General features: G+C 34.0%; 1 protein-coding gene across 3 annotated transcripts in view; it reads right to left on the bottom strand.

Moving 5' to 3' along the window:
• The window catches only part of LOC136027081 (huntingtin-like), a 187,663-nt gene that overhangs the window by 54,891 nt on the left and 105,678 nt on the right, over window positions 1-27,094 (bottom strand). For all 3 annotated transcript variants that reach the window (XR_010617489.1, XM_065704020.1, XM_065704021.1), the window contains exons 24-27: window positions 15,783-15,953; window positions 11,274-11,449; window positions 9,783-10,134; window positions 1,259-1,524 (exon numbers count right to left, since the gene is read on the bottom strand). Coding sequence is in view for 2 of the 3 variants with exons in the window: in XM_065704020.1 (XP_065560092.1) it covers window positions 1,259-1,524; window positions 9,783-10,134; window positions 11,274-11,449; window positions 15,783-15,953 (965 nt within the window). In the remaining variant the exon portion in view is untranslated. The remainder of the gene's footprint in view (window positions 1-1,258; window positions 1,525-9,782; window positions 10,135-11,273; window positions 11,450-15,782; window positions 15,954-27,094) is intronic.

Raw genomic sequence — 27,094 nt, 5'->3', positions numbered from 1 at the left:
ACCAAAAACCAAATAAAAAATTGGAGATAATTTATACTTGAAGAGCAAAACTGAGAAAATATATACAAATAAACACGTATCTAATCTAGAAGAGATGAAAAAAAAATACCAGCAGATAAAAAACGAGACATAAAAAACCGAAAATTAAACAATGAACAAAAAAAGACGGATAAAAGAGACTCTCACTTCAAAGAGACATCGATTAACATGAAAAGAAAATTAAGTGACTGTCCCTTAGCTTTCTATATTCATCATTTAGTCAGTTTGAAGTTCAACTTATTTTATTCTTTGTTGTGTTTTTCAAGTCGTTCTATTTCTCACAGTTTTCACTTTTAGATTAACCCTTTTCTCTTTGTTTTTTCTGGCCCGAAGATAAAAAGGACCTACGCTTTGCCTAGGTTCTTGTTAAAGCATCGGCGTTTTCCCTTTTTTTCTTTTTATAATTATCCTTCTTTATGCTCTCTTGTCTTTTTATTGTTATAACTGCGTGATATAGTATTACTTGTAGCCTAATGGCCAGTAACAATATACCATTAATTTAAAGAAAGAAAATGACACAACATGGAGCCGATAGAGGCGGTGTAGTTCGTCTCTAAACATATATAAAATCAGGATTACCACCACAGACAAACTGCTCAACTGAACATACTGAAATACGTTCAACTGGAATAGTTTTGATGATACCAATCAATTTGGTGCTTGTGCTCGTGCTCGTTTATTCCCAGTTTCTCACGCTTCTAACATCTATGATCGAGGTCATGTATAGCCTAAAGACCCCATGATATCCAACCTTTTTTTTTAACTTGTAAGACAGGGATTATAGACATATGTATCGTATACTTTTTGTCTGTAATTACCACCCAGGCATATATTTGTTAACCATGGAAGAATCTTAACTTTAAATTTTCGCCCAAAAGGGTATCATAAACTGAATATAAGCTACATCCGCAAACTGCAACAAGAACGTACTTTCAACGCTAATTAATAGCTCAATTCATAAGTAATGAAAGATAGATACATTCTGATGTTTTAGAAGGACTATTTCCCGTTTGTAACCAAATCTGCATGGCAAACTGAGCCTCATTATTTTTTATTTCATTCTAGGTATCATTACAAAACCAATTTTATATATTTATTCCTGCTAAAACAGGCAAAATACGATGAACGAATACACAGTGAATATTTCGAGAACGAATGAATTAATGAAAACAACGCAGAAGAACGAATACAATTTAACAAAAGAGGTCAAGAGACGTACCGACAGACTTTAGACAGCTGAGGTGACAATTCTTTTAAAGATGGGTCTTCATCAATAAGTTTCACCATTTCCTTAATAAGGTTGTAATCTTCAATTGACTCTTCAAAGTGATAATAGGAAGAAAGTTCATGCTTCAAGCACGATAGAATAACTGGAACGTGATTTAAAAGTTCTTCCTCCAATCCGTACTTTGTACAAGCAACAAACAGCTGATCAACCACTGCTAAATATCTTAGTCTAATAGCTGATGGTTTTTTCGCAGTAATCTAAAATACAAAAAAGATTAAGCATTAGGAAAAGTCTTATTCAGAAGAAAGAATTTCCCTTAGCCGTTAGGTTATTCCAATTTTATTAACTGGAAAAACAGACGAGCATAAATAAAAATCCATATAGCTGGGTGTCACCACAATGGATGCTATTTTAATTTTGAATGGGAAGGATATAGGTCGCCGAGAATTTCCGAGCGAGGTAAAGATTGAAAAGAAACCTAATTTTACCCGATTTTTTGGGAAATTTTTCACGGTTTTGGCACGTGTTGGATACATTTTTTAGTCCTACTCCAAAAGATATATCCTTGGACCACGAACTTTTGAGAAGCATCAAGCACCATTGGATAAAACTGTAGGGTCCAATTTCTGGAAACAGGAGGAAATTCAAGGACTGGAACCAAAATACAATTTTTCCGAATTTCCAGTCCCTCCTTTCTAAAAAAACAGTCCCCCTGGTGACCTCCAAAAGCTCCTTTGCCAATACCACCCGGCTCCAAACTCAGGTCAGTGTTAAATTAAAGGATGCATAGAGAAATTCAACAAAAAAAATGAAAAGACGCTCATTTTTAAGGATCTTTTGTCCAGGGGTCGTTAAACTTTTAAGGTTTTTATATATCCTCTTTAAATTTTAAGCGAAGTCAAACCATAGCTTAAAGAGCAGAAGGCTTATATGTACATATGTCATTGAGTCAAACTTGGGAATTCTGTGGGTCAACCTGTCGATCACCTTGTCTATCTTGGTCTCCCTATAGGCTCATCCAAACGTCACACCCGGTACCTCCTTATTGAACATCTAACCCGCCGAATTTCCGCATCTTATACGTCAATAATTTCCTGCAAGTTCAGATTCAACCGGTATTTGCTAGCTAGCCTTTTCAATGCAATAGCTCACCTTTACGTTCTGTATATTTCACCCTTTTAGAAACTGTTAACTATTACTGACCAAACAAAAATACGCTCAATCTTCTTCCGTTTTGCAAAATATCTATTCCGCATTCCACCCTGGCAAAGCAACTCAAAAATGGACCGTCAGTTTAAAATTGCTGACCCGAATATTGGAGTAGCTAGAGCAATAGCTAAACTCAATAAAAAGTGAATATGACTGCCCATGAATGGTATTCTGTACTATTTTAGCAGTCTGTGCCTTTTTTTTATGCTGTTGTGTTTGTTTTCCTTTTTTCTCTATCTCTTTTGCACCGTCTTGTTCAAAACTTTGTATTTTTGTATTTCTGTGTCATGACCTAATATCGTGCAGTAATTTTTAAATTTTGTTAGTAATTTATGGTTTATTTTCGTGCTTATAATTCCTGTTTGCCGAAGTTGGACCATCTCTAGTCATTGGTATCGGCTAAGGGTTTGTCTTTGCGCTCAGTGTGTATTTCTTCTTGTTTGTTTTTTTTTCTTTCGTTTATATGACAGATTTTCCAATAAATAATAATAATAATAATAATAATAATAATAATAATAATAATAATATACAGGATAGGACATGGGTCCTAACCAAAACTTTCGGCTTTACTTTATATTGGCTTAACTATTTATATATATATATATATATATGTTTATACTAATGTTTAACTAATGTTAACTAATGTTTATGAAAAGGTAAATATAGAGGATGAGAATTTAATTGAAAAGACTGAAGAAATACTTTTTAAAAATTTTAATATTAAAATAAATGACAATGATAAAAAGTTCCCTTTCCTATATTGGACTGTAAAATTTCATAAGAATCCCCCTAAACCACGGTTTATTGCTGGAGCAGCTAAATGTCCAACCCGCATTGCTGCTACTGACCTCTCTTTAATTTTAAAGGAAATTGTAAATAAACTTAAAACCTATTGTTCTGGTATTAAAAAATTTTCGAATTTTAATCCATATTGGAGTGTTAATAATTCACTGCAGGTGATAGATTCTTTAACAATGGTTTCAGCTAAAAGAATTGAGTCTTTCGATTTTGCGACAATGTATACTAATTTATCACTCAATTCAGTGTTAGATAATTTAAAAACTGTTATAAAGAAATCTTTCCTCTTATCTAGTAAAAGGTTCTTAAAAATAGACAGTTATAATAAAAAAGCCATATGGACAAACTGCTTTAATACTACAGTTAACTTGAGATGTTACAGCTTGGATATGATTTTTGAGTTATTGGAATTTGTTTTATACAATACTTATATAAGATTTGGGGGTGATTTGTACAAGCAAATTATGGTAATTCCCATGGGGGGGAATGCCAGCCCATTTATAGCTGACTTGTTTTTAAGTCAACTAGAATATAAATATATGATGGATAAGAATAATCCAATTAATTTAAAACATGCTTTGTCAAATAATAAAAGATATTTAGATGCTATTTTGGTCTTAAATTGTAAGGATTTCATTGATATTTCTAAAAATATATATCCATCAGAGCTTATTCTTGAGCCTAGTCATGGCGCTGGTCATGAAGATCATTTCTTAGATTTAAATATTAATATTTGTGATAATAATAAATTAAGTTTTAAAATGTATAATAAAACGGATGATTTTGATTTTGAAGTGATTAGTTTCCCATTCCCTGAAAGTAATATACACTCAAATATCACATATTCAGCGTTTTTCTCACAGTTACTTCGTTATGCAAGGATTTGTAGTAATTATATTGATTTTAAAAATAGATGTAAAATCTTAAGCCAAAAATTGATATCAAGAGGTTTTTCTGCAAATAAATTAACTTGGCAATTTAAAAAATTTAGTTTTCATTATAACGAACTTTTAAATAAATATCAAAAGAATTATCTAGAAATACTTAAAGAAATTTTTGACTAATTTCGGAGGTTCGAGAAATGTTGTCACAGCGCCATTTATTTTGAATTGTGTTTCTATTTGAGCGGAATTTTTTAAAAAATTAGCCACATGGTAAAGATGAATTATATAATTGTTTAGTTCATTCAGGTTTTTTGCAATGTGTTAATATTTGTGATTTGGTAAAATTTATAATATTTAGTTTACCTATTGTTGCTAAAGGGAGGGATATATTAACAGGATAAGCTTGTTTTGGTTTTACTTGGTTGTTTTACATTTGCTGTTTTTTTCATAGACATGTATTTTGGGGGTGATACCTGACGCGGGGATGCCATGGATATTCTGTGGTAGCCACAACACTGTGCTGGGTAGAGAATTTAGAGTGGCGAAACCCTATATAGGCCAGTGTATTCTCCTGATGAGCCCTTATGTTGGGTGTTGCCTCTGAATTATTTGTCTATATTATTTTTTCTATGGTTTGGTAAATGACGACTTATACTTATTGACGACATGACTGCCTGTCCATGGATTATTCTTTATGGTTGATTGTGTGTGGCTATGCTGTTTGACCTATGTGATTGTATGGATGAGTAGGGTTAAGGCCTCATTCAAGTGCTGGTCTATATTAATCACTAATTTAGGAAAACAGTCTTCCTTTTCTCCTTCTGTCTCCTTTTTTTTTTTTTTTTTTTTTTTTTTTTTTTTTTTTTTTTTTTTTTTTTTTTTTTTTTTTTTTTTTTTTTTTGTGTGTTTGTGCTGTAGCATTGGTGATTTCTCTTTTCATGATATTATTCCAGGTTGGATCCAGTGCTGGTGGAGAAAATTTTTTTAGTTTTCTCCCCGACAGACCTTTACCCTGGTCCAGGTTTTTAACCTGATATTGTTAATTATTGGTGAGATGGCACTTATGCAAATTTCATGTTCTTTCATCTCTTTGCTTATGTATTTATTGACCTATTGACCTATTGACCTTGGCATGTTTTCTGGACTTTGATTGTTGGATTTTGATTTGGATGTTGGTTTGTTTTGGATTCATTTTCAATAACTTTTTATGCAACAAAACACAAATATTAGCCTCGGAACTCGGAACGATTTTTTGAAAGTTAGTAAGTGTAAAAGTCGTTGTTTTCTTTGCCAAGATCATTTTGTCCCACGGACTTCTGTTAAAAGTACATTGTATAATAAAAATTTTGCATGCAAGTTACGTGGTAATGTTAATTGTAGAACAACCAATGTAATTTACCTATTAGAATGTAATAAATGCTGCCTACAATATGTGGGGGAAACAACTAATAATATATATAAAAGATTTTCTGGACACAAGACAACAGTTAATAATGAAAAAACTAATAACTATCTAGTTCAACATTGTAGTAATGGTAAATGTTCCATATCAGATATAACTGTCACAATTTTAGAAAATTTAGAATTAGAAAATTTAAATAAAGAAGAGAAGAATAATAGACTACGTAAACAGGAGGATTTCTGGATCCATACTCTTGGTACAGCTTATCCTTTTGGGTTAAATGATCGTGTAGCAAAATATGGTGACATGTCTCATGTTGTTGTTAAATGTATTGATGGTTTTATGGACCATCCTTCTTTTACTTGTCCTACCAAACGTAAAAAACGATCGAGAGGACATAGGAAAAATAATAGAAAAAATGAATTAGATGTACATATGCTTTCTATAGATCTATGCCAGCTACTTGAATCTAGGGGTATGATTTCTGTAATAAAGTGTCTAAATAATTTATCCAAGAGGAATTTAATCAAACTTTTCTGGATTGTGAAGAATAATACAGCTCTTGATTATAATTTTAAAGTAATATGTGATACAATTTGCATTCTATCTAAAATGAAATTTATTTCAAAAAAGAAAAAGTTCGATAAGATTAGTAATAAGGATAACAGATTATATTTACCTATTAATTTTACTTGTAAGCAGATTGAAGATATTAATTTACCAGAAATTTTAAATCAGCGGCATGTGAAACAGGCCCTTCCTAGTAATTTAAATTATAATGATAGTCCAGTTTTAACTTATAAATTTTCAAAAACTATTGGGCAAATTATTTTTAATTATAATTTAATACTAAAAAAACTAGATAGCGATATAAATTGGAAACCGGTTTGTAATTGTAAGCAACTTGGCCCATTTGTAAATCCTACTTACAAACATGTTATAACAGGGGACTTGTCAATAATAAAGCAAGATGATCTTCAAATTATAATGAATAAAGGGGCAAATTTCCGTCTTTCTCATCATCTGAAACCATCGAGTGTTCTTGATGGCTTGGAAAATGATTTTGATTTATTTATTGATAAGTGGTGTAAGAAAGAGAATAAAAATAAAGAGAGTTTTCAAAGTTGGAAGAATTTAATTATTAGTAGAGTAAGAAATAAAATATATTCTAACTTAAAAAATAGTAACACTAAATCATTATTTTATAATGCGAAGATTAAACAAGCAATTGCTAATCTAAAGAATGAATTTGTAATTGTGCCAGTGGATAAAGCTAATAATAATTTTGCCATAATTTGTCAGAAGCTGTATTGTGATATCTTAAAAAGGGAGTTAGGCACAACTAATGTTTATGAAAAGGTAAATATAGAGGATGAGAATTTAATTGAAAAGACTGAAGAAATACTTTTTAAAAATTTTAATATTAAAATAAATGACAATGATAAAAAGTTCCCTTTCCTATATTGGACTGTAAAATTTCATAAGAATCCCCCTAAACCACGGTTTATTGCTGGAGCAGCTAAATGTCCAACCCGCATTGCTGCTACTGACCTCTCTTTAATTTTAAAGGAAATTGTAAATAAACTTAAAACCTATTGTTCTGGTATTAAAAAATTTTCGAATTTTAATCCATATTGGAGTGTTAATAATTCACTGCAGGTGATAGATTCTTTAACAATGGTTTCAGCTAAAAGAATTGAGTCTTTCGATTTTGCGACAATGTATACTAATTTATCACTCAATTTAGTGTTAGATAATTTAAAAACTGTTATAAAGAAATCTTTCCTCTTATCTAGTAAAAGGTTCTTAAAAATAGACAGTTATAATAAAAAAGCCATATGGACAAACTGCTTTAATACTACAGTTAACTTGAGATGTTACAGCTTGGATATGATTTTTGAGTTATTGGAATTTGTTTTATACAATACTTATATAAGATTTGGGGGTGATTTGTACAAGCAAATTATGGGAATTCCCATGGGGGGGAATGCCAGCCCATTTATAGCTGACTTGTTTTTAAGTCAACTAGAATATAAATATATGATGGATAAGAATAATCCAATTAATTTAAAACATGCTTTGTCAAATAATAAAAGATATTTAGATGATATTTTGGTCTTAAATTGTAAGGATTTCATTGATATTTCTAAAAATATATATCCATCAGAGCTTATTCTTGAGCCTAGTCATGGCGCTGGTCATGAAGATCATTTCTTAGATTTAAATATTAATATTTGTGATAATAATAAATTAAGTTTTAAAATGTATAATAAAACGGATGATTTTGATTTTGAAGTGATTAGTTTCCCATTCCCTGAAAGTAATATACACTCAAATATCACATATTCAGCGTTTTTCTCACAGTTACTTCGTTATGCAAGGATTTGTAGTAATTATATTGATTTTAAAAATAGATGTAAAATCTTAAGCCAAAAATTGATATCAAGAGGTTTTTCTGCAAATAAATTAACTTGGCAATTTAAAAAATTTAGTTTTCATTATAACGAACTTTTAAATAAATATCAAAAGAATTATCTAGAAATACTTAAAGAAATTTTTGACTAATTTCGGAGGTTCGAGAAATGTTGTCACAGCGCCATTTATTTTGAATTGTGTTTCTATTTGAGCGGAATTTTTTAAAAAATTAGCCACATGGTAAAGATGAATTATATAATTGTTTAGTTCATTCAGGTTTTTTGCAATGTGTTAATATTTGTGATTTGGTAAAATTTATAATATTTAGTTTACCTATTGTTGCTAAAGGGAGGGATATATTAACAGGATAAGCTTGTTTTGGTTTTACTTGGTTGTTTTACATTTGCTGTTTTTTTCATAGACATGTATTTTGGGGGTGATACCTGACGCGGGGATGCCATGGATATTCTGTGGTAGCCACAACACTGTGCTGGGTAGAGAATTTAGAGTGGCGAAACCCTATATAGGCCAGTGTATTCTCCTGATGAGCCCTTATGTTGGGTGTTGCCTCTGAATTATTTGTCTATATTATTTTTTCTATGGTTTGGTAAATGACGACTTATACTTATTGACGACATGACTGCCTGTCCATGGATTATTCTTTATGGTTGATTGTGTGTGGCTATGCTGTTTGACCTATGTGATTGTATGGATGAGTAGGGTTAAGGCCTCATTCAAGTGCTGGTCTATATTAATCACTAATTTAGGAAAACAGTCTTCCTTTTCTCCTTCTGTCTCCTTTTTTTTTTTTTTTTTTTTTTTGTGTTTGTGCTGTAGCATTGGTGATTTCTCTTTTCATGATATATATATATATATATATATATATATATATATATATATATATATATATATATATATATATATATATATATATATATATATATACATATGCTTAAAAAATGAAAAATGCTTATTTAGATGCATCTGCCCTACTCAATAAAATGGCTAGTTCAATATAGGCTATATACTTTACGAAAAGCAAAAATGAAATGTGCTTAAAGCTTTGAGACATTTTCTTGTTTAGAAAATAAATCAGCAACGTATAACATAGGAACTGACGACGCGCAAAACGGGAATGAATTTACACTAACACTAAGCAAATGTTAGTCTTTAAATGAATGTTTATACTTCGTTACAAACAAACTTAAATGTTTAAACCCAGTTGACTTAAAGATAGTTAAAAACGAACTCTTATTTGCAATTCCCAAAAACAATTTTTCTAAGCCTCTCTTCCTTAGTTCAATTATTGAGGGTCTGGTTAGTTTTTAGACAGCCTAGAATAATCTAGAAATATAGGTTCTCATACAGGTAAGCTTTTATTTTAATATAAAATAAAATTAAACTTTTAATATAAAATAAAACTTTTTCTGGCCTGCTAAACTGTTTCGGAAAGCTAAACTGAATGATCCCACAAAACAGGCAATACCAAAGGATTGGGAAGCTGTTTTTTGTAAACGATTTGTTTTTTGTAAATCTGAAAGCATGAATCATCTGTATGTAAGTCGAAAGACACACTCATCTTTCTTTCAAAGAAAGCTGATTTATATATATATATATATATATATATATATATATATATATATATATATATATATATATATATATATATATATATATATATATATATATCAAAATCTGATGAGCCGAAAAAACTTAAATTCGTAAAAAAAAACACGTGAAGTCACTGAAAAGTTTGACAGATATAACAGAAGCACAAAAAACAATAAATAAAAGAATTAAATCTTACCTCGAGACTCCGTGGCAAGACCCGTAAATATTCCTTAATCAGTTGCATTTGCGTTATTTCATCTTTAACTTTTAAAACGATTTGCAACAGTTTAAGAAGATAATCACCCTCAGGAGAAGACAATTCGAGCAGCCTTTTCCCCCACTTGATAATAACGTTTGATGATACACTGTTGACAAGATTTTTCAACAAGTTCAAAGACGGCTGGAAATCCTCAACAGCACGTTCTAACTTTTCTTTCTGAACGAAGCTTGGAGTTGGGGTAAAACCAAGCATTACCACTGCATCTTCAATAGTCTCAATTGTTCGGCGTGATGTATTTAGAGGTAATATCTCGTCTGATTGAAGAAACCTTTAACAAAACATTTAAAATTAAAACAATAAGTTTTAGTGGCATAACTTTCGGACCTTTGTAGGAGATATCTATGAACATGTCCCTTTTCCCCATCCCTTTCTGTGCAGGCAAGAATATGTATATAATATTTATGTTAACCCAGTTTTTCCCCAATGAGGGAGGAGTTATCAACCCAGAAAAAAAACCTGTGTAGCAGGGTTTGATTATTCTAACTTGATAGGGCTGTTGTATTCAAAGGCGATATCTGGTCTGACTGGAGAAATCTTCAGCAAACCAGTAACGATGACGAAAAGGAAGATTAGGGCTATAATATTCAGAGGTTTCATGGGAACATCTTTGAAAATATCTTATTCCTTGCGGGTTCCCCAGCCATCCAATTTCTGTGCTGGCAAGCATATGAATGTAATTTTTATATTATAATCATGTTTTCCCAAAATGAAAGAGGAGGTGTCAATCCGAAAAATCATCACTGCAAAACACACATAAGTAAACACAGCCAAAACTTTAGTGAAAGTGAGAGGATTATTCGTCCAAATTTAGTATTCTTTTCAAAATATTCATAAGGGAGGGGTGTCTAGGAAAAACAAAACAACATTTACATCTAGTGAACAAAATTGAAAATTGTGATACTTCGGCATAGAACTTCGCAAAAGCGTCTTTAGAACAAGAAGAAGTAAAAAAAAAATGAAAAAATAGAAAAAAACAATAAAACGTTGAGCAACACTGAACGTTTTTAATCCTATCCTTGAATAAGTTTTCCTTTTCCCGTCACCCTTTTGCTTTTCACTTGAGTAGCAGGCTATTTTAATTGCTGTCTTTTTTTTTTTTTTTAGCTTCGACTTTTCAAAATTTTATTTTTATGGAAACCCGTTTTGCTTCCTATTTATCAGGTTGGTAAAATGGCAGCGCTGATAACAGTGGTAAAAAGCCGTGGTAATAATAATCACATATGATAAATATGACTGAAGCAAATTATTAGTAATGCAATTTTGTCTAGGTTTTTCCCGGTGTTTTTCTTTTAGAAAAAGAGCGAGAAAACTCACTTTTATTGGAGCAAACACTACTCATGTGATAACCTCCAACAAAAAATCTAAAAAAAAGAAAGAATTTGAAAGAAAGAAAAATGTGAGTCTTACCCTTTTATTTCCTCAGTATCAATTTTTCCAAAATCGCATTCATATAGCTTTTTCTTTAACTTGGTTTTGATGTAGCGCTGCAAACACGGATTGGCACCATCTATAATACTTCTAAGAAACCGAAGCATAGCAGCATTATGTGGTAGTTTTTGATTATTCAATATGAAACGCGTAATCTAAAATAAAAATCATTGCGTAAAAAGTAAAGACAAGTAATTAACAAGAACTACACAATGAATCAAAATGTTCAACGACTAAAAAGGGTACAGAAAACTTCCTAGGCATATTGTACGCAAAGGCAAAATTATATTTCAAAAGTATAACTTTTTAAAACATGGAATATAAAATAACGAACATTTATGGTAATTCTAAGGAAAGGGATTATAAGAAATTGACCATTTAAGAAAGCTGGAATCCTACCCTTTTGGACTTAAAAGATGGCGTTCAATTGTTTTTCTCAAGCTTTAAGGAGCTCTTTTGTCTTTTGTGTGTTGACATTAAGCTGCTGAGCATTTGCTCAGGCTTAAGTGAGCTTTAGCTAAAGAGCTTCCAGACAGCAAGGTAAAAACGACAGAATTTATTATTAACTTTGGGAAGACAGCACCGTATATGTCAGCTTTTGGCACTAGAAATGCTTTCAAGAGAAACACTTATATTGATCGTTTTTTGGAGATTTTGAAGCTGATTATTTTAGAAAAGTTTCTTTTTAAAGTTTTTTATAATTTACAGGAGAACAAAATTCATGTTTTAAAGCTTTTTGCAGAATTTTTTTTTTTCGAGAATTCGAGCCACAAGAAATCTTTGAAGATTATCTTAACGAGAATTTTATCTGAAATTTCCAGAAAACCTTTCAACACTTTTTCTTTCTCGGGGCTTCAATGTGTTCTAAAATACTACTAAAATAATCCTATGACTAATATATTATTTTAGGTAGTTTTAAGTTAATTTTTTTAGAATTTTTTTTGGCTAATTTGTTTTTAGCTAAGTTAGAAAACATAAACTAAAAGATTACCTACGTTGAAAAGATAGGAGATACTTAGTCTGGAAGCAGGTGACTTATAAATATTTTGATTAGTTTGTATTATGTTGACGTTATATTTGTCTTGTAATTAATGTGATAAGTATCTTTCTGCACTGTATATATATGCGTTTAGTGCATTGTCAAATATACGATCTTTTCTCTGCTTTTGGCAACTCTTAGCGTGCCCTACACTTATCTAAATCATAAGAGGGCAAATTCGTTCACTGACTCAATAAAAAAAAAGTCAACAGCCAATACTAAATTAGTAAATTTTACATAATCGTTTAGTAGTTTTAGTTTTTTTCTTGGAGGACGGTTGCTAGGACGATAAAGCAGAAACACGAGATTGGCATTAAATTATCGAACATAATAAAATTATAAATATTTTAAGGAGGGGTTAGACAAAGAGGCTCCTTCCCTACATAAGTGATGGATCAATTACTTGACATATTATCAGAAATACTTTCCTTTCATGTTGGCCGTCCATATAGTTTTCAAACTAAACTGTTTTAATGCCAATTTTACCAAGATAGCCAGTTTTTATGGCACTTGGTATTAACCAAGTGACATATAGCAATCGCAAATTCTGTCGGTGTGTCGGTGCCGGTTTTGCTACTTTAGGCACTTCCAGGCACTTCTAGGAAGATGAAATTTGGCAGGCGTATCGTGGACCAGATTAAATTAGAAATTTAATTTTCCCGATTTAAAGAACTGGGGGGGAGTGGGGGGCCCGTTAATTCGGAAAAAATAGAAAAAATGAAGCATTTTTAACGTACGAACGGCTGATCAGATCTTAATGAAATTTGATGTTTGGAAGGATATCGTGTCTCAGAGCTTCTATTTTAAATCCCGACCGGATCTGGTGACATTAGGGGGGGGGGAGTTGGGAGGAGGAAACCTAAAATCTGGGGGGGGGGTAATTCTGAAAAATTAGAAAAAATGAGGTATTTTTAACTTACGAACGGGTGATCAGATCTCAATGAAATTTGATATTTAGAAGCATATCGTGTCTCAAAGCTCTTATTTTAAATGGCAACCGGATCTGGTGACATTGGGGGGAGTTTGGGGGGGGCTAAAATCATGGGAAATGCTTCGATTGGAGGAATCCGGATGAAACTTGGTGCGAAAAATAAGCAGAACTCTTAGATGCATGATTTACATAATTGAAACGGATCCGCTCCATTGGGGGGGGGGGTTAATTCTGAAAAATTAGAAAAATGACGTTTTTTTAACTTACGAAGGAGTGATCGGATCTTCATGAAACTTCATATTTAGAAGGACCTCGTAACTCAGATCTCTTATTTTAAATCTAAACCGGATCCAGCGTCGTTGGGGGGGGGGGGGGCGGTTGGGGCGGGATCCGGAAATCTTAGAAAATACTTAAAGCGAAGGGATCAGGATGAAACTGGAAGGGAAGAATAAAACCTGTCTAAGATACGTGATTGACATAACCGGACCGGATCTGCTCTCTTTGGTGGAGTTGGAAGGGGGGTATTTTGGAAAAATGATGGAAAAATTTGTAACTTACAAAAGGGTGAACAGATCTTAATGAAATTTGATATTTAGAAGAATCTTGTGCTTTAAAGCTCTAATTTTAAATTCCGACCAGATCCTGTGACATTGGGGGGAGTTGGAGGGGGAAACCAGAATTCTTGGAAAACGTGAAAATTGGGATATTTTTATCTTAAGAATAGGTGATCGGATCTTAATTAAATTTGATATTTAGAAGGGATTTATGTCTCAGAGCTCTTATTTCAAGTTCCGACCAGATCTTTTGACATTTGGGGGGAGTTGGAGGGCGAGATCTTGGAAAACACTTGGAGTGGAGGAATCGGGATGAAGCTTGGTGGATAGAATAAGCAATGTCCTTGATACGTAATTGACGTAACCGTACTGGATTCGCTCTCTTTGGGGGAGTTGGGAGGAGGGGTTCAATGATTTGGCGAGTTTGGTGCTTCTGGACGTGCTAGGACGATGAAAATTGGTAGGCGTGTCAGAGAGCTGCACAAATTGACTTGATAAAGTCGTTTTCCCAGATTCGACCATCTGGGGGCTAAAGGGAGAGAAAAAATTAGAAAAAATGAGGTATTTATAACTTACGAATGGGTGATCAGATCTTAATCAATTTTGACATTTAGAAGGACATCGTGACTTAGAGCTCTTATTTTAAATCCGGACCGGCATTAAGCTTCTGATTTTCCTTTTAAATCAATCTATTGATTCTTAGAATTTTTTTTAGAGCTCATACCATATGAGCTCTTGGCTCTTAGCTCTTCTTGCCTCGTCACAAATGCCATATGAGCTCTTAGCTCTTCTTTCTCCAATCAGAAACTTCCGAAAAAACCCTGATTAGGCTAAAATCAGCGCTTCACTACAACCAAAATTTAGCTAGAGCCAACTTGAGGAAATAAGAATTTTCCATACAGCTTTTTCACCAATCAGAAACTTCCGAGAAAAACCTGATTAGCCTAAAATCAGCGCTGTATTTTACTCTGGATAACTCTGGATATTAGTAAAATATCATTGTCAATAGACCTTTACTTATTGTATAGCAAGGTACACCATATACTGATTAATAATAAACAGTCCCATCCTGTTTAATACCTTGACATCTGAAATAACAAAAAACATTGCTGAAGGACTCAGCTTCAATCTATGCAACCTCAGCCTGTTTTCGTAGCTGACAACCTGCTGATGTTAAGCGGTAACCTAGCTACTCTACAAGAAAATATCGACCACCTGATCACTGATTACAAAAGTATCAGTCTAAGAGTCAACGCACTAAAGACGGAGTTTGTTGAACTTTGTCCCTCAGCAAGCAGGCAGCAAAACCTACATATATGACATATGTGCCCTATATATGTGACGGTTGAACGAACGAAAATTTTACCAGAAAATACCATGAAATACCCGGGAATAACGTACAGTCATGATATCAGAAGTTCCCGTTTACTAATAATCGAGAAAATCACCAAGAGTATTTGTTCAAGTTACAGGAAGCTTGTCTCTTTGAAATTTATCTTAAACAGGAAGATACTTGCAAAGCTTTAATCAGCGAACGAAATCAATCAACGACCTTTCACTAGTCCTAAACAAAGTGGAGATCATCTAAAACGTTCTATCGCTAGTACTATGCAGAAAAAACAATGCTTAAGCTTCGCAAAGGATGCAATCACCGTGACCAGCCCACTGAGAGCTTTGCTGCTCCGAGTGGAGACACCCTCAGCAGTACCAAGGAGTAACACTTCGTTGGTATCCAGCCACGACATAATGCAAGGATTCACAGCCTTTGGGCATAAATATATCTTAGTAAGCGCAATTAACCGGGTCTTGGATTATGATGGAAATTCCAGGCAAATGGATCACTCTGTTCTTTGAGGTCTCGTTTATTAAAGCTGCACTGTCATATAGAACTACAGAAAGGTGAAAAAGTAATTTAATATCCTTACTAATAACCCTACGCAACAGGTAATTTATTGCCACTTTACCTGTTTAGCCAAACTAGGTTGCTTATTAATGACTTCTAGTGCCATCTCAAAATACATCTCTGGATATTCATCCATCATCTTTTTTAGATTTGCAGCAACTATTTCTATATCATACAAACCAAATAATGTCCTCTTTAATTTACAAAAGTCTTCTAAGGTGACATTTAATTTCTATAAAGGAAAGACAATAATTAATTATATAGAATTGTACACATAATAGATCTTGGCTCAGTTATGGTTGTTGAATATATAGTACTAAGCTCTGATAAAAAATTATCTTTATTGCTAAAAATTCCTCTTTTAAAATTTCGTAAAGTTACGATGGAAATAAAATCGCAGTATGTTTTAGAAACAGTCTAAGAAACGATTAAGATCTTTATTGGACCTTTTTTTAGAGATAGCATAACATTTTCTTTGACTAGTTTTGAAATATTCCTATAAACTTGGAAGTTATCGTGCAAGTGTTCTTAACAAATAAAATGCACCATCAAACAGGGACAATCTTATACAAGACACAACCGGATAAGACGCGAATACCTGAAAAAATACAAAAGAATGTGCATTGTCAGTTTAATATAGATATACTGACATATATAAATTAAAATGTTAATATCATTTGATTTATTAAAGTTATAAAAGTAAAAACATTAAATTTTTTTTTTTAGTAAAGTGCCAATTATGTTCTGACCTTGGAAAGGCACAGGGGTTCTGAACCTTACTAATCTTAATTTCTTCTCGTTTCGAGTTTGACTCAGTTATTTATTATAATTTCTGTTTGTTTTGGGTTTCATTTATTTATCGATGCTGAATTGTGGTAGTTTTACGCTTTGTAGATTATTTTTTTCTGCTCACTTTTGTTTTAATTGAGTTCTTTACTTTTCTTTGAAAAACTTATTTTGTGGAAAAAGTTTTTTAATTTAACTTCGGTTCGTTTTATATTAACATAGTCTTTTCAGGGAAAAAGAAAATAAGAGTTTAAATCTTTTCGGTTTTTCTTTAAGAATTTACAATTTGGCCTGCTATTTGTATGCTGAAGAAAATTTGTCAGCAATTTTCAACAACACACACCCTTTTAAAAATCTGGACACAAACAGTAGTATTTAATTTAGTTCCATGCCACCTCTAGTTCACTTGAAATAGAAAACTTGATAATATTCGCAAAAAAAATCTATCTATGATCTTTGGCAGCTTGGAAATACTTACACTCTTTTGATTTGGCCAAATTTTAAGAACAGAAGTAGCAAAAGAAGTAGCCTCGAAAGTTTGAACATAATGCTCTCAGTCGATCTTGGGATACTGCTGAGATGCCTTATTGGCAATTATCATTAAAACAGTGCATTTTGATTTAATCTTAAAACAACATTTAGTTTTTAAACACATTGGGCAAATTGCATAACTGTGGGGGTTTGACCTAAGCGATGGTCCTAGAGATACAGTTACAACACTGTTCAGCTATGCTGAACAAAATAGCTATCTTAAATTTTGATTGGAAGGGTCTAGAAAACTATGAGCTAAAGAGAAGGGCTGATTGCCCTCCAATCTCTTTTGACTCTTAAAAGGATAATAGAATTTTGAATTTCCATCCAAATTAGCTTGTTTAAAAATTCAATGATGTTACTTGCTCTGATAGAGCAGCGCTGCCTATGATATTGCTTATATATCCTTTTACTTGTATACTTGTAAAAGTTTAAGCTTAATGCCCTTAAGTGTCATTAATCACAGTAACCGTAGAAGTAGTATCAAAAGTATACACATAGTGCCTTCTGGCTAGTTCAAAATCTGCCACATCTTATCCTGAGAGGTCAACTTAATAATGTAAGCCGTTATCGTGATATTGCTTGGTCAACCTATTGACAATCTACATGATCATACTTCGTTTTGATTTAGTTCAGCATCCGCCTAAATATTCCTTGAAAACTTCACCTTAACACCCTTAGCTTGTGAAGTAGCAATAGTTGTAGTAGCAGTAGTAGCATTAGTGGCAATATGCGCAACATATCTTTTTTTCAACATCCCCTTCAATACATGGGGATATTTTTAATTTAATGACATCAACCGGTCCTGAAGCATTGCTGATGCATCCGCTTGACAACCTATGTGGAGACAGTGTGTTTCGATTTATTTCAATACAGTTATAACATTTCCCAAAATTTTTGCCTTAATTATCTTAGAGTAATTAGTAGCACCAGTAGTTATAGTAGTAACAGTAGAAGTAGAGTTAATAGCATTATTCTTAGTTTTAGTAGCAATAATAACAAAAGTATTAATAGTAGTAGTTGTAGGAGTAGAAGCAGTAGTATTATGATGCAAATATTTTCTTTTGTTTAGCTCAAAATCCCCCACAAGAAGCGTTGTAGGTTTTAATTTCACATATGAAACTGTTCTTAAAATATTGCTGATATGCTCTTTTGACAACCTATACACGAATGGCAGGTTGTCAATCCGTACAACATAAATTTTTAGAAATCTTCTCTGAAAATTTCACCTTCATACCCTTAGGCATAGTTGTAATAGTAGTCACAGAAGCAGTATAACCACTCAACATAATACAACGAGCCATCACTATGATATTGTCAATTTGATCTCTTTTAATCTGTATATTCGTATACTTTTTAAAATTTTCATCTTAATGCCCTTAACCTTACATGTAGTTGCAATACAAGTAGCAATAGGAGCAGATGTAATAGCAGTAGTCGAACTAGTAAATGTTGTAGTAGCAGTAGTAGTAGTAGTAGTGTGCACATATTGCCTTTTGGTCAATTGATCTTCCCCTTGACGTATTCTCTGAGAGTTCCAACTTAATACACAAACCAATTCTTAAGATAAGTCATTTTGACAATCTAAGTACACATAGTCTCTTTTGTTAGTTCCAATTTTCCATCAATATTGTCTCAAATTTTACTTTCATAGACTTAGCCATAATTGTACTATTAAATTAAAAAAAACACGTTTTTTTAACTGCAAGTAAGGAGCAACATTAAAAGTTAAAACGAATAGAAATTATTCCGTATATGAAAGGGGTTGTCCCCTCCTCAACGCCTTGCTCTTTACGCTAAAGTTTTTTATTGTTTCAAAAAGAAGAGCTGTGAGAAAGAGTCAAACCTTTTTAATTTCTGAATGTTTTTGAATTAATGCATGTTTTGATTTTGGCTCACGGCACATGAGTAATTAAAACTAATTGCATATTAATTTTTTTGGCTAAATGGCTTTCTCATAGTTTTGATCGGACGATTTTGATTAAAAAAAGGGTGGGGAGGAGGCCTAGTTACCCTCCAATTTTTGGTTACTTAAAAAGACAACTTACGAATTAACTTACGTAACGAAATTCTATATTTGTATATTTTTATTACGTATATGAGGGGGTTCACCCCCTCATCAATACCTCTCTCCTTACACGAAAGCCTGAATTTTGTCCCAATTCTTTCAGAATGACCCCAGAATCACAAAAGCCGTAGAATAAATAATTGAAATTACTAAAAATACTTTAGCGTAAAGAGCGAGGTATTTTGGAGGAGACAAACCCCCTTATATACGTAATAATTTCTGTTCCTTTTAGTTTTTAATGCTGCTCCTTACTTCCTGCTGAAAAAACTTTTTTTTTTTATTTATTTTCTCGTTTTTTTAAATAATGCTAGAAAATCCCGCTGTCCCTTCATGAAAATTCTTCTACCTCATGATAAATTCATCCATGGAAAGATCCTCCCACGTAACCAACTCCCAAGACCCCCACCCCCTCAACACGAAAAGTCCCCGTGAAAACATCTGTACACTTCCCAATAACCATTACTATACGTAAACAATTGTCAAAGTTTGTAACTTGCAGCCCTTCCCCTGGGGACTCTACGGGATTAAGTCGTCCCTAAAACGTAATTATTAGGTTTTTCAACTATTCAGAGCAAAATGGCTATCTCAACATTTGGATCAGATGACTTTGGGAAAAAATGAGCATGGGAGGGGGCAAATGTACCCTCCAATTTTTTGATCACTTAAAAAGAACACTAGAACTTTTAATTTCCGTTAGAATGAGCCCTCTTGCGACATTCTAGAACCACTGGGTTGATACGATCACCCCTGAAAAAAAAGAACAAAAAACAAACAAACAAATAGACACGCATCCGTGATCTGTCTTCTGGCAAAAAATACAGAATTCCCCATTTTGTAGATAGGAGCTTTAAACTTCTATAATAGGGTTCTCTGATACGCTGAATCTGATGATGTGTTTTTCGTTAATATTCTATGACTTTTAGGGGGTGTTTTTCCCTATTTTCTAGAATAAGGCCAATTTTCTCAGGCTCGTAACTTTTGATGGGTAAGATTTAACTTGATGAAACTTATATATTTATACAAGAATCAGCATAAAAATGCGATTTTTTTTATGTAACTATTAGCATCAAAATTCCATTTTTTAGAGTTTCGGTATTGAGTCGGGTCGCTCCGGACTACAGTTCGTTACCATGAACTGTTTGATTACCGCAGTAGTTCCGGTGGTAGTAAAGGTAGTCGCAGTGTTAGTGCTGAATTAGTAGTAGTAGCAGCAGTATTATTAGCGGTAGTAGCATGTGTTTATTGCCTTTTGGTCAGTTGAACATCACTTCCATGATGCCCCGGAAGTTTCATCTTGACACGTTAAGCCGTTCCAAAAATATTGTTGGAACAATATGTGCACTTTTCATACCCTTTCCACCTTAATACTCTAAGCTTTACAAGTTGTTGCAATTGAAGCAGTAGTTTTAGTAGTTTAGTAGCAGTAGTAGCATAAGGAAAAGTAGCAGTGGCATTAGTGGTAGTAGTGACATGCATATATTACCTTTTTGTCGATTTATCTTCCCCCATAGTTATTCTCGGAAATATTTAACTTAATGTCTAAATCGATTCTTGAGATATGCCCTTTCGGCAATCTCTATGCGCATAGTGTGTTTTGATTTAGTTCAATTTCCCCTCAATATTCTGTCAAATTTCCACCTTCATACGTGTAGCCTTAATTGTGCTAGCATTATAGCAGAAGTGGTAGTAGTAGGAACAGTAGTAGCAGTAGTAGTATATAATTAGAACGAGCCCTTTTTGAAGTTTCTACGACAACTCCTTCGATAAGAAGTGCCCTGGTCTAAGACCAGAAAATAAAACATTGTGTCAACATCATTCTTCACTTAGGCAGCGATATTGCGCTGCCTCTGACTAACATTTCTGTCGAGTAGAAAGAACCTCTAAAGATATATTAAAAAGGTAAAAGATATATTAAAAGATATATGACCTCCAAAGATACACCAGTATGCTTTCTGTATGGTATTATTCGTTAATTATATCATTTAATGAGAAGACAAAGAATTATATTACAAATATTTTGTTTTCCAGTCATTGCAGCATTAAAAATGAAAATAAAATTAATGTGAAATAAAATTGACAAAAAGAGTTTGGGTTTTGCCACCTTCTTTCACTGTAAAAGTCTAAAACCTACTGCGTCATTGGTTCTTTACTGAAAACTATATGTGTCTTGAACAGTCTTGAAAAGTATAAATAAAATCGAACTGAATGTTTGATATATAACAATACTGATTGTTGAAGGATCATCAATTCAACATTTTATTTCACAGTAATTTTACTCTCATTTTCAATGCTGCAATAACTGGAAAACAAAATATTTGTAATATAATCCTTTTCCAGAGAAGCACCAATTACGTAGTAGGCTTTAGACTTTTACAGTTAGGGAAGGGGGCAGTATCCAACCTCTTGTTTGTAGTGACGCTATATTTGTCTTTAACAATCTTGGAAAGAACTAATAAAACATAATTAAATATTTGATATAAAATCATATTAATTGCTGAAAGCTCATCAGTTCAAAATTTAATTTCACTGTAGTTTTTATATTTATTTTCAGTGTTGTAATAAGTACAAAAGAAAATACTTGTAATATAATTCGTTTTCAGTAAAGCACCAATGATGCAGTAGGTTTTAGACTTTTACAATGAAAGAAGGAGGCAAAATCTAAACTCTTCTTTGCAGAGATTTTTGTTCGTTTCAAGCTGGATTTGCATATTCAATTTATGTTTCACTCGTTTTAAGATTTATTTACTCTTTTATATTGGTAACTATTGTTTGCTTGTTTGCTACGGTCGTTTATTTGATTTCTGTTCGTTTTGAATTTCATTTATGCCACAATAGCAAAATATTTTTGTTCGTTTTAAGCTTGACTTGCATATTCAATTTAAGCTTTACTCGTTTTAAGATTTATTTATTCATTTATATTGTACCCGTTATACGTTTTTTTGCTATGATTGTTTATTTGATTTCTGTTCGTTTTGGGTATTCATGGATGTTATTGTGAATGTATTGAATGTTATTTTTATATGAGTTATTGTAGGTTTCTATTTCATCTGATATTAATTTTAATATGGCATTTACTGTCTTTAAAAAACTTCTTTTTCAGATAGTTTTTTTTAAATCAATTTCTGTCCGTTTTTGATTGCCAAAGTTTCAAGTTTTTCAGAATTCCCTGTTTCAAATATTTTTCTATTTCCAAAATAAATTAACAGCTTTCGTAAGAACTAATAAATTAAACTGAGTTTTGGATATATAATGACATTAATTGGTGAAAGCTCATCAGCTCAAGATTTTGTTTCCCCCAGGTCGGATTTAAAGTGTGACGCCTCTAGGCCTAAGCAGTTTTGCCGCTCTGGTTTTGCAAGATTTTCGGAGAAATCCCCAAAATTTCGGGAATAGTGAAAGCCGCAGGGTCTAGTGGGTCTATTAGTAAATCCTGGTATGGTTTCACAGCAATTTTCATTTCATTTTAATGTTGTAACAAGAAGAAAAGAAAATATTTATAATATAATTCCTTTTAGTAAAGGGCCAAATACACAGTAGACCTTATACTTTTACCGTTAGAGAAACGGACAGTAACCAAACTCTTGTTTGTAGTGAAGACACCATTCAATAGAAGTACATAGCCCCTACTACCTGAAAACAATCGCAGTCTAACAGTCAATCCTAAATCCAAGTCTCACTAGTGTTTAAATTCTGTTGTCCCAATTATTATAATAAAAAAAAGTAAACTAATTTTACAGAGCTTTGTAGCCACTCAAGTAAGAGAATGACAATTCTAAGTAAGAGAATTGGTTATTTAAGTACGAGAATGATACTTTTACCGTTAGGGAAACGGGCGGTAGCCATACTCTTGTTTTTAGTGAAGACACCATTCATTAGAAGTACACCCCTATAGTTTCGGAAAGAATTGGGGAAAAAATTTCGGAGATTTTTTAATTAATTTTTGCTCGTTTTTTTTTATTGCAAAAACTTTCAAGTTTTCAAAAAACTCCTCATTTCAAATTTTTTCAAAACTAGTATCAAAGTAATAATATCAAAGTAAAGAAAGGATCAAGTTAACAGGGTATCAAAGTAAACAAAGTATCAAAGTAATAATAATTAAGCTCCATAACTCAGAGCCATTTCCCCAGGGCTGAGGGAGGGATTTGACTTTGAAAAAAGAGCTAGAAGTTTCAATTTCTGATTGAAAAATCGCTCTCCAAAGTTCACGCGACCACCCTTTCCACAGAACCTTTGAATTTGAATTTTAAGCTATTTTGAACAAAACGGCTACCTCAAAATTTTTATCGGAAGTATTTGGGGAAAAAGACGTGGAGGGGGGGGAAGCCTCTGACTACTTTTCATTACTCTTAAAAGGGTAACTAGAGCTTTCAATTTCCAATCAAACAAGCCATCTTTGAAGATTATACGACCACCCCTGACATAATACCTTATATGCCCTCCAGGCATGGCTTACAACACTTGCCCCCGGGCTCTGGGGGGATGTGACGACTCCAAAGTCTTTATTATTTGATCTTTAAACAATTTTAAACAAAATAGCTATCTTAAAATTTTGAATGGATACATTTGGAGAAAAAGGCCTTGGAGGGGGGGGGGGCTAGTTGCCCTCCCATCACTTTTGACTCTTGAGACGGACACTAGAAATTCTCATTTACAAACAAATAAGCCCCCTCCAAAATTTATACGACCATCCCTTCCATAAAGACATTATATTCCCCCAGGGCACATATTACATCACTTTCCCCTGGATTCAGGGGAGGGGGGGGGGCTTTTTATCCCTGGGATTTCTGTTATACTATCTTTAGTCTATTTTGAATAGAATGGCTATTTAAAAATTCGATTGGACGCATTTGAGAAACAGAAGGTTGGGAGTCCACTCCAAAGTTTATACGACCACCTCTTCCATAAAAAGATTATACGGCCCCGCGACATAATACACAACCCTTCCCGTGGCTCTGGGGGTGGTTGTGTTGACAATGAAGTTTTTGCTATCTTATGGTTGGACTATTTCAAACAAACTGACTATCTAAAAATGTTCTTTTGATGCATTTGGGGATAAGAGGGTGTTTGTGACTCATAACTTTTGACTTATAAAAGGTGACTAGAACTTTCAATTTCCAATCAAATGAGCCACCTCTAAAGTTTATACGACCATCCCTTACATAAAAACCTTATAAACATCCGGGGCATAACTTAAAACACTCGCCCCCGGGCTCTGGGGATGTGTCGATCCCAAAATTTTCATTATCTGATGTTTGAACTATTTTTATAAAATGGCTATCTCAAAATTTGTATCGGATGGGTTTGGGGAAGGAACAGCTGGGGATGGGACTAGATGCCCTCTTTTGACTCTTAAAAAGTGAACTAGAACTTTAAATTTCTAATTAAATGAGTTCTCTCCAAATTTTATACGAGCATCCCTTCCATAAGAACCATATATGTCCCCAGTGCATAAATTACAATGCCTACCCCCGGGTCCTGGGGGTTGCTTAGACCCCTGAGTTTTTACTTATCTGACCATGAACTATTCTTAACAAAATGGCTATCTCAAAATTGTTATCGGATCGATCTGGGAAAAAAAGGGCGTGGAGAGGCTAGTTGCCCTCGGATCTCTTTTCACGATTAAATAGTGGACTAAAAATTTCAATTTACAATCAAATGAGCCCTCTCCGAAGTTTATATGAGCATCCCATCCATAAGAACCAAATATACCCCCAGAGCTTAACTTACAACGCCTACCCCCGGGCCCTGGGGGGTGTGTCGACACCGGAGTTTCTGTTATCTGACCTTTGAATTTAAAAAAAATGGCTATTTCAAAATCTTTATCGAAGAGGTTTGGGGAAAAAGGCGTGGGGGGGGGGCTAGTTGCCCTCCGATCTCTTTTGACTCTTAAAAATTCAACTACAACTTTCAATTTCAATTCATATGAGTCCTCTCCGAAGTTTATACGAGCATCTCTTCCATAAGAACCATATGTGCCCCAGGAAATAACTCACAACACCTTCCCCCCGTGCCCTGGGGGGGGGGGGGGGTAAATACCTTTGAGCTATTTATAATAAAATAGCTATCTGAAAATTTTTATCGGATGGGTTTGGGAAAAAAGGGCATGAAGAGGGGAGGGGGCTAATTGCCATCAGATCTCTTTTGACTCTTAAAAAGTGAGCTAGAACTTTCAATTTCCAATCAAATGAGCCCTCTCTGAAGTTTATACGAACATCCCTTCAATAAGAACCATAGTTGCCCCCAGAGCACAACTTACAACGCCTGCCCCCGGGCCATGGGGGTTCGCGCCGACACAGGAGTTTTCTTGTCTGACCTTTGAACTATTTTTAACCAAATGGCCATCAGAAAATTTCTATTGGAGGGGTTTGGGGAAAAAGGTGTGGGACAGGGCTAGTTGTCGGATCTCTTATGACTCTTAAAAAGTGAACTAGAACTTTCAATTTCCAATCAAATGATCCCTCTCTGAATTTTATGCGAGCACCCCTTTCATAAAAACCATATACGCCCCCAGGACATAAATTACAACGCCAGCCCCCCGGGACCTGGGGGGTTGTGTCGACGCCGGAGATTTTTAATTATCTAATTTTCTAACTATTTAAAAAAATGGCTATCTCAAAATTTGTATCGGAAACATTTGGGAAAAATGGCGTGGAGGGGGGGGGGGTGGTTACCCTCCAATATCTTTTGACTCTAAAAAGGCATGGAAGTGGGGGGATATTTGCCCTCGGATCCCTTAGCTATTAAAAATTGTACTCAAAATGTCTTTTTCCATTCAAATGAGCCCTCTCTGAAGTTTATACAAGCATCCCTTTCATAAGAACCATATATTCCCGCAGGGCGTAAAAAAACGCCTGCCTCCGGGCCCTGGGGTGGGGGGGGGGGGCTGTATCGACACCTGAGTTTTTGTTATCTGATCTTTGAACTATTTTTAACAAAATGGCTATCTAAAAATTTCTGTCAGATGCATTTGGAAAAAGGGCGTGGAGGGGGGGGGGGGCTAGTTACCCTCCAATCTCTTTTGAATCTCAAAAACTGAACTAGAACTTTCAAATTCCAATCAAATGAGCCCTCTCTGGAGTTTATACGAAGATCCCTTTCATAAGAGCCATATAAACCCCCAGGGCATAATTTACAACGCCTACCCCCAGGCCCTGGGGGGTTGTATTGACACTTGAGTTTTCTTATCTGACCTTTTAACTATTTTCAACAAGATGGCTATCCCAAATTTTTACGCATTTGGGGGAAAAGGAGTGTGGGGGTGGGGCTAGTTACCCTCCAATCTCTTTTAAACTCTAAAAAACTGAACTAGAAATTTAAATTTTCAATAAAATGAGCCCTCTGTGAAGTTTTTAAGAGCATTCCTTCCATAAGAACCATATGTGACCCCAGGGTATAACTTACAACACCTGCCCCCAGGCCCTGGGGGTGTGTTCACACCGGAGTTTTTGTTATATGATCTTTGAACTATTTAAAAAAATGGCTACCTCAAAATTTTATCGGATGCATTTGGGAAAAAGGCCGTAGGGGGGGGGGGCTGGTTACCCTCAGATCTCTTTTGACTCTTAAAAAGTGAACTCAAACTTTCAACTTTCAATCAAATGAGCCGTCTCTGAAGTTTACACGAGCATCCCTTGCATAAGAACCATATATGCCCCCAGAGCATACCTTGCAACGCCTGCCCCCGGGCCCTGGGAGGGGGATTCCAACATCGCAGTTTTTTTACATGATCTTTGAACTATTAAAAAAAAATGACTATCTCAAATTTTTCATCGCGTGCATTTGTGAAAAAATGGTTAGGGGGAGGGGGGCTGGTTACCCTCCGATCTCTTTTGACTAAAAAAAAAGTGAACTAGAACTTTCAATTTCCAATCAAATGAGCCATCTATGAAGTTTATACGAGCATCCCTTCCATAAGAACCATATATGTCCCCAGGGCACAACTTACAATGCCTGCCTGGTTGTGTCGACACAAGAGTTTTGTTTAATGA

Source organism: Artemia franciscana, chromosome 5 (assembly GCF_032884065.1).
Source record: "Artemia franciscana chromosome 5, ASM3288406v1, whole genome shotgun sequence".
In the NCBI taxonomy this organism is placed as follows: Eukaryota; Metazoa; Arthropoda; class Branchiopoda; order Anostraca; family Artemiidae; genus Artemia; species Artemia franciscana.
Note: the sequence above shows the minus strand (reverse complement) of the source record. Positions and strands in the feature narration are given on the sequence as shown.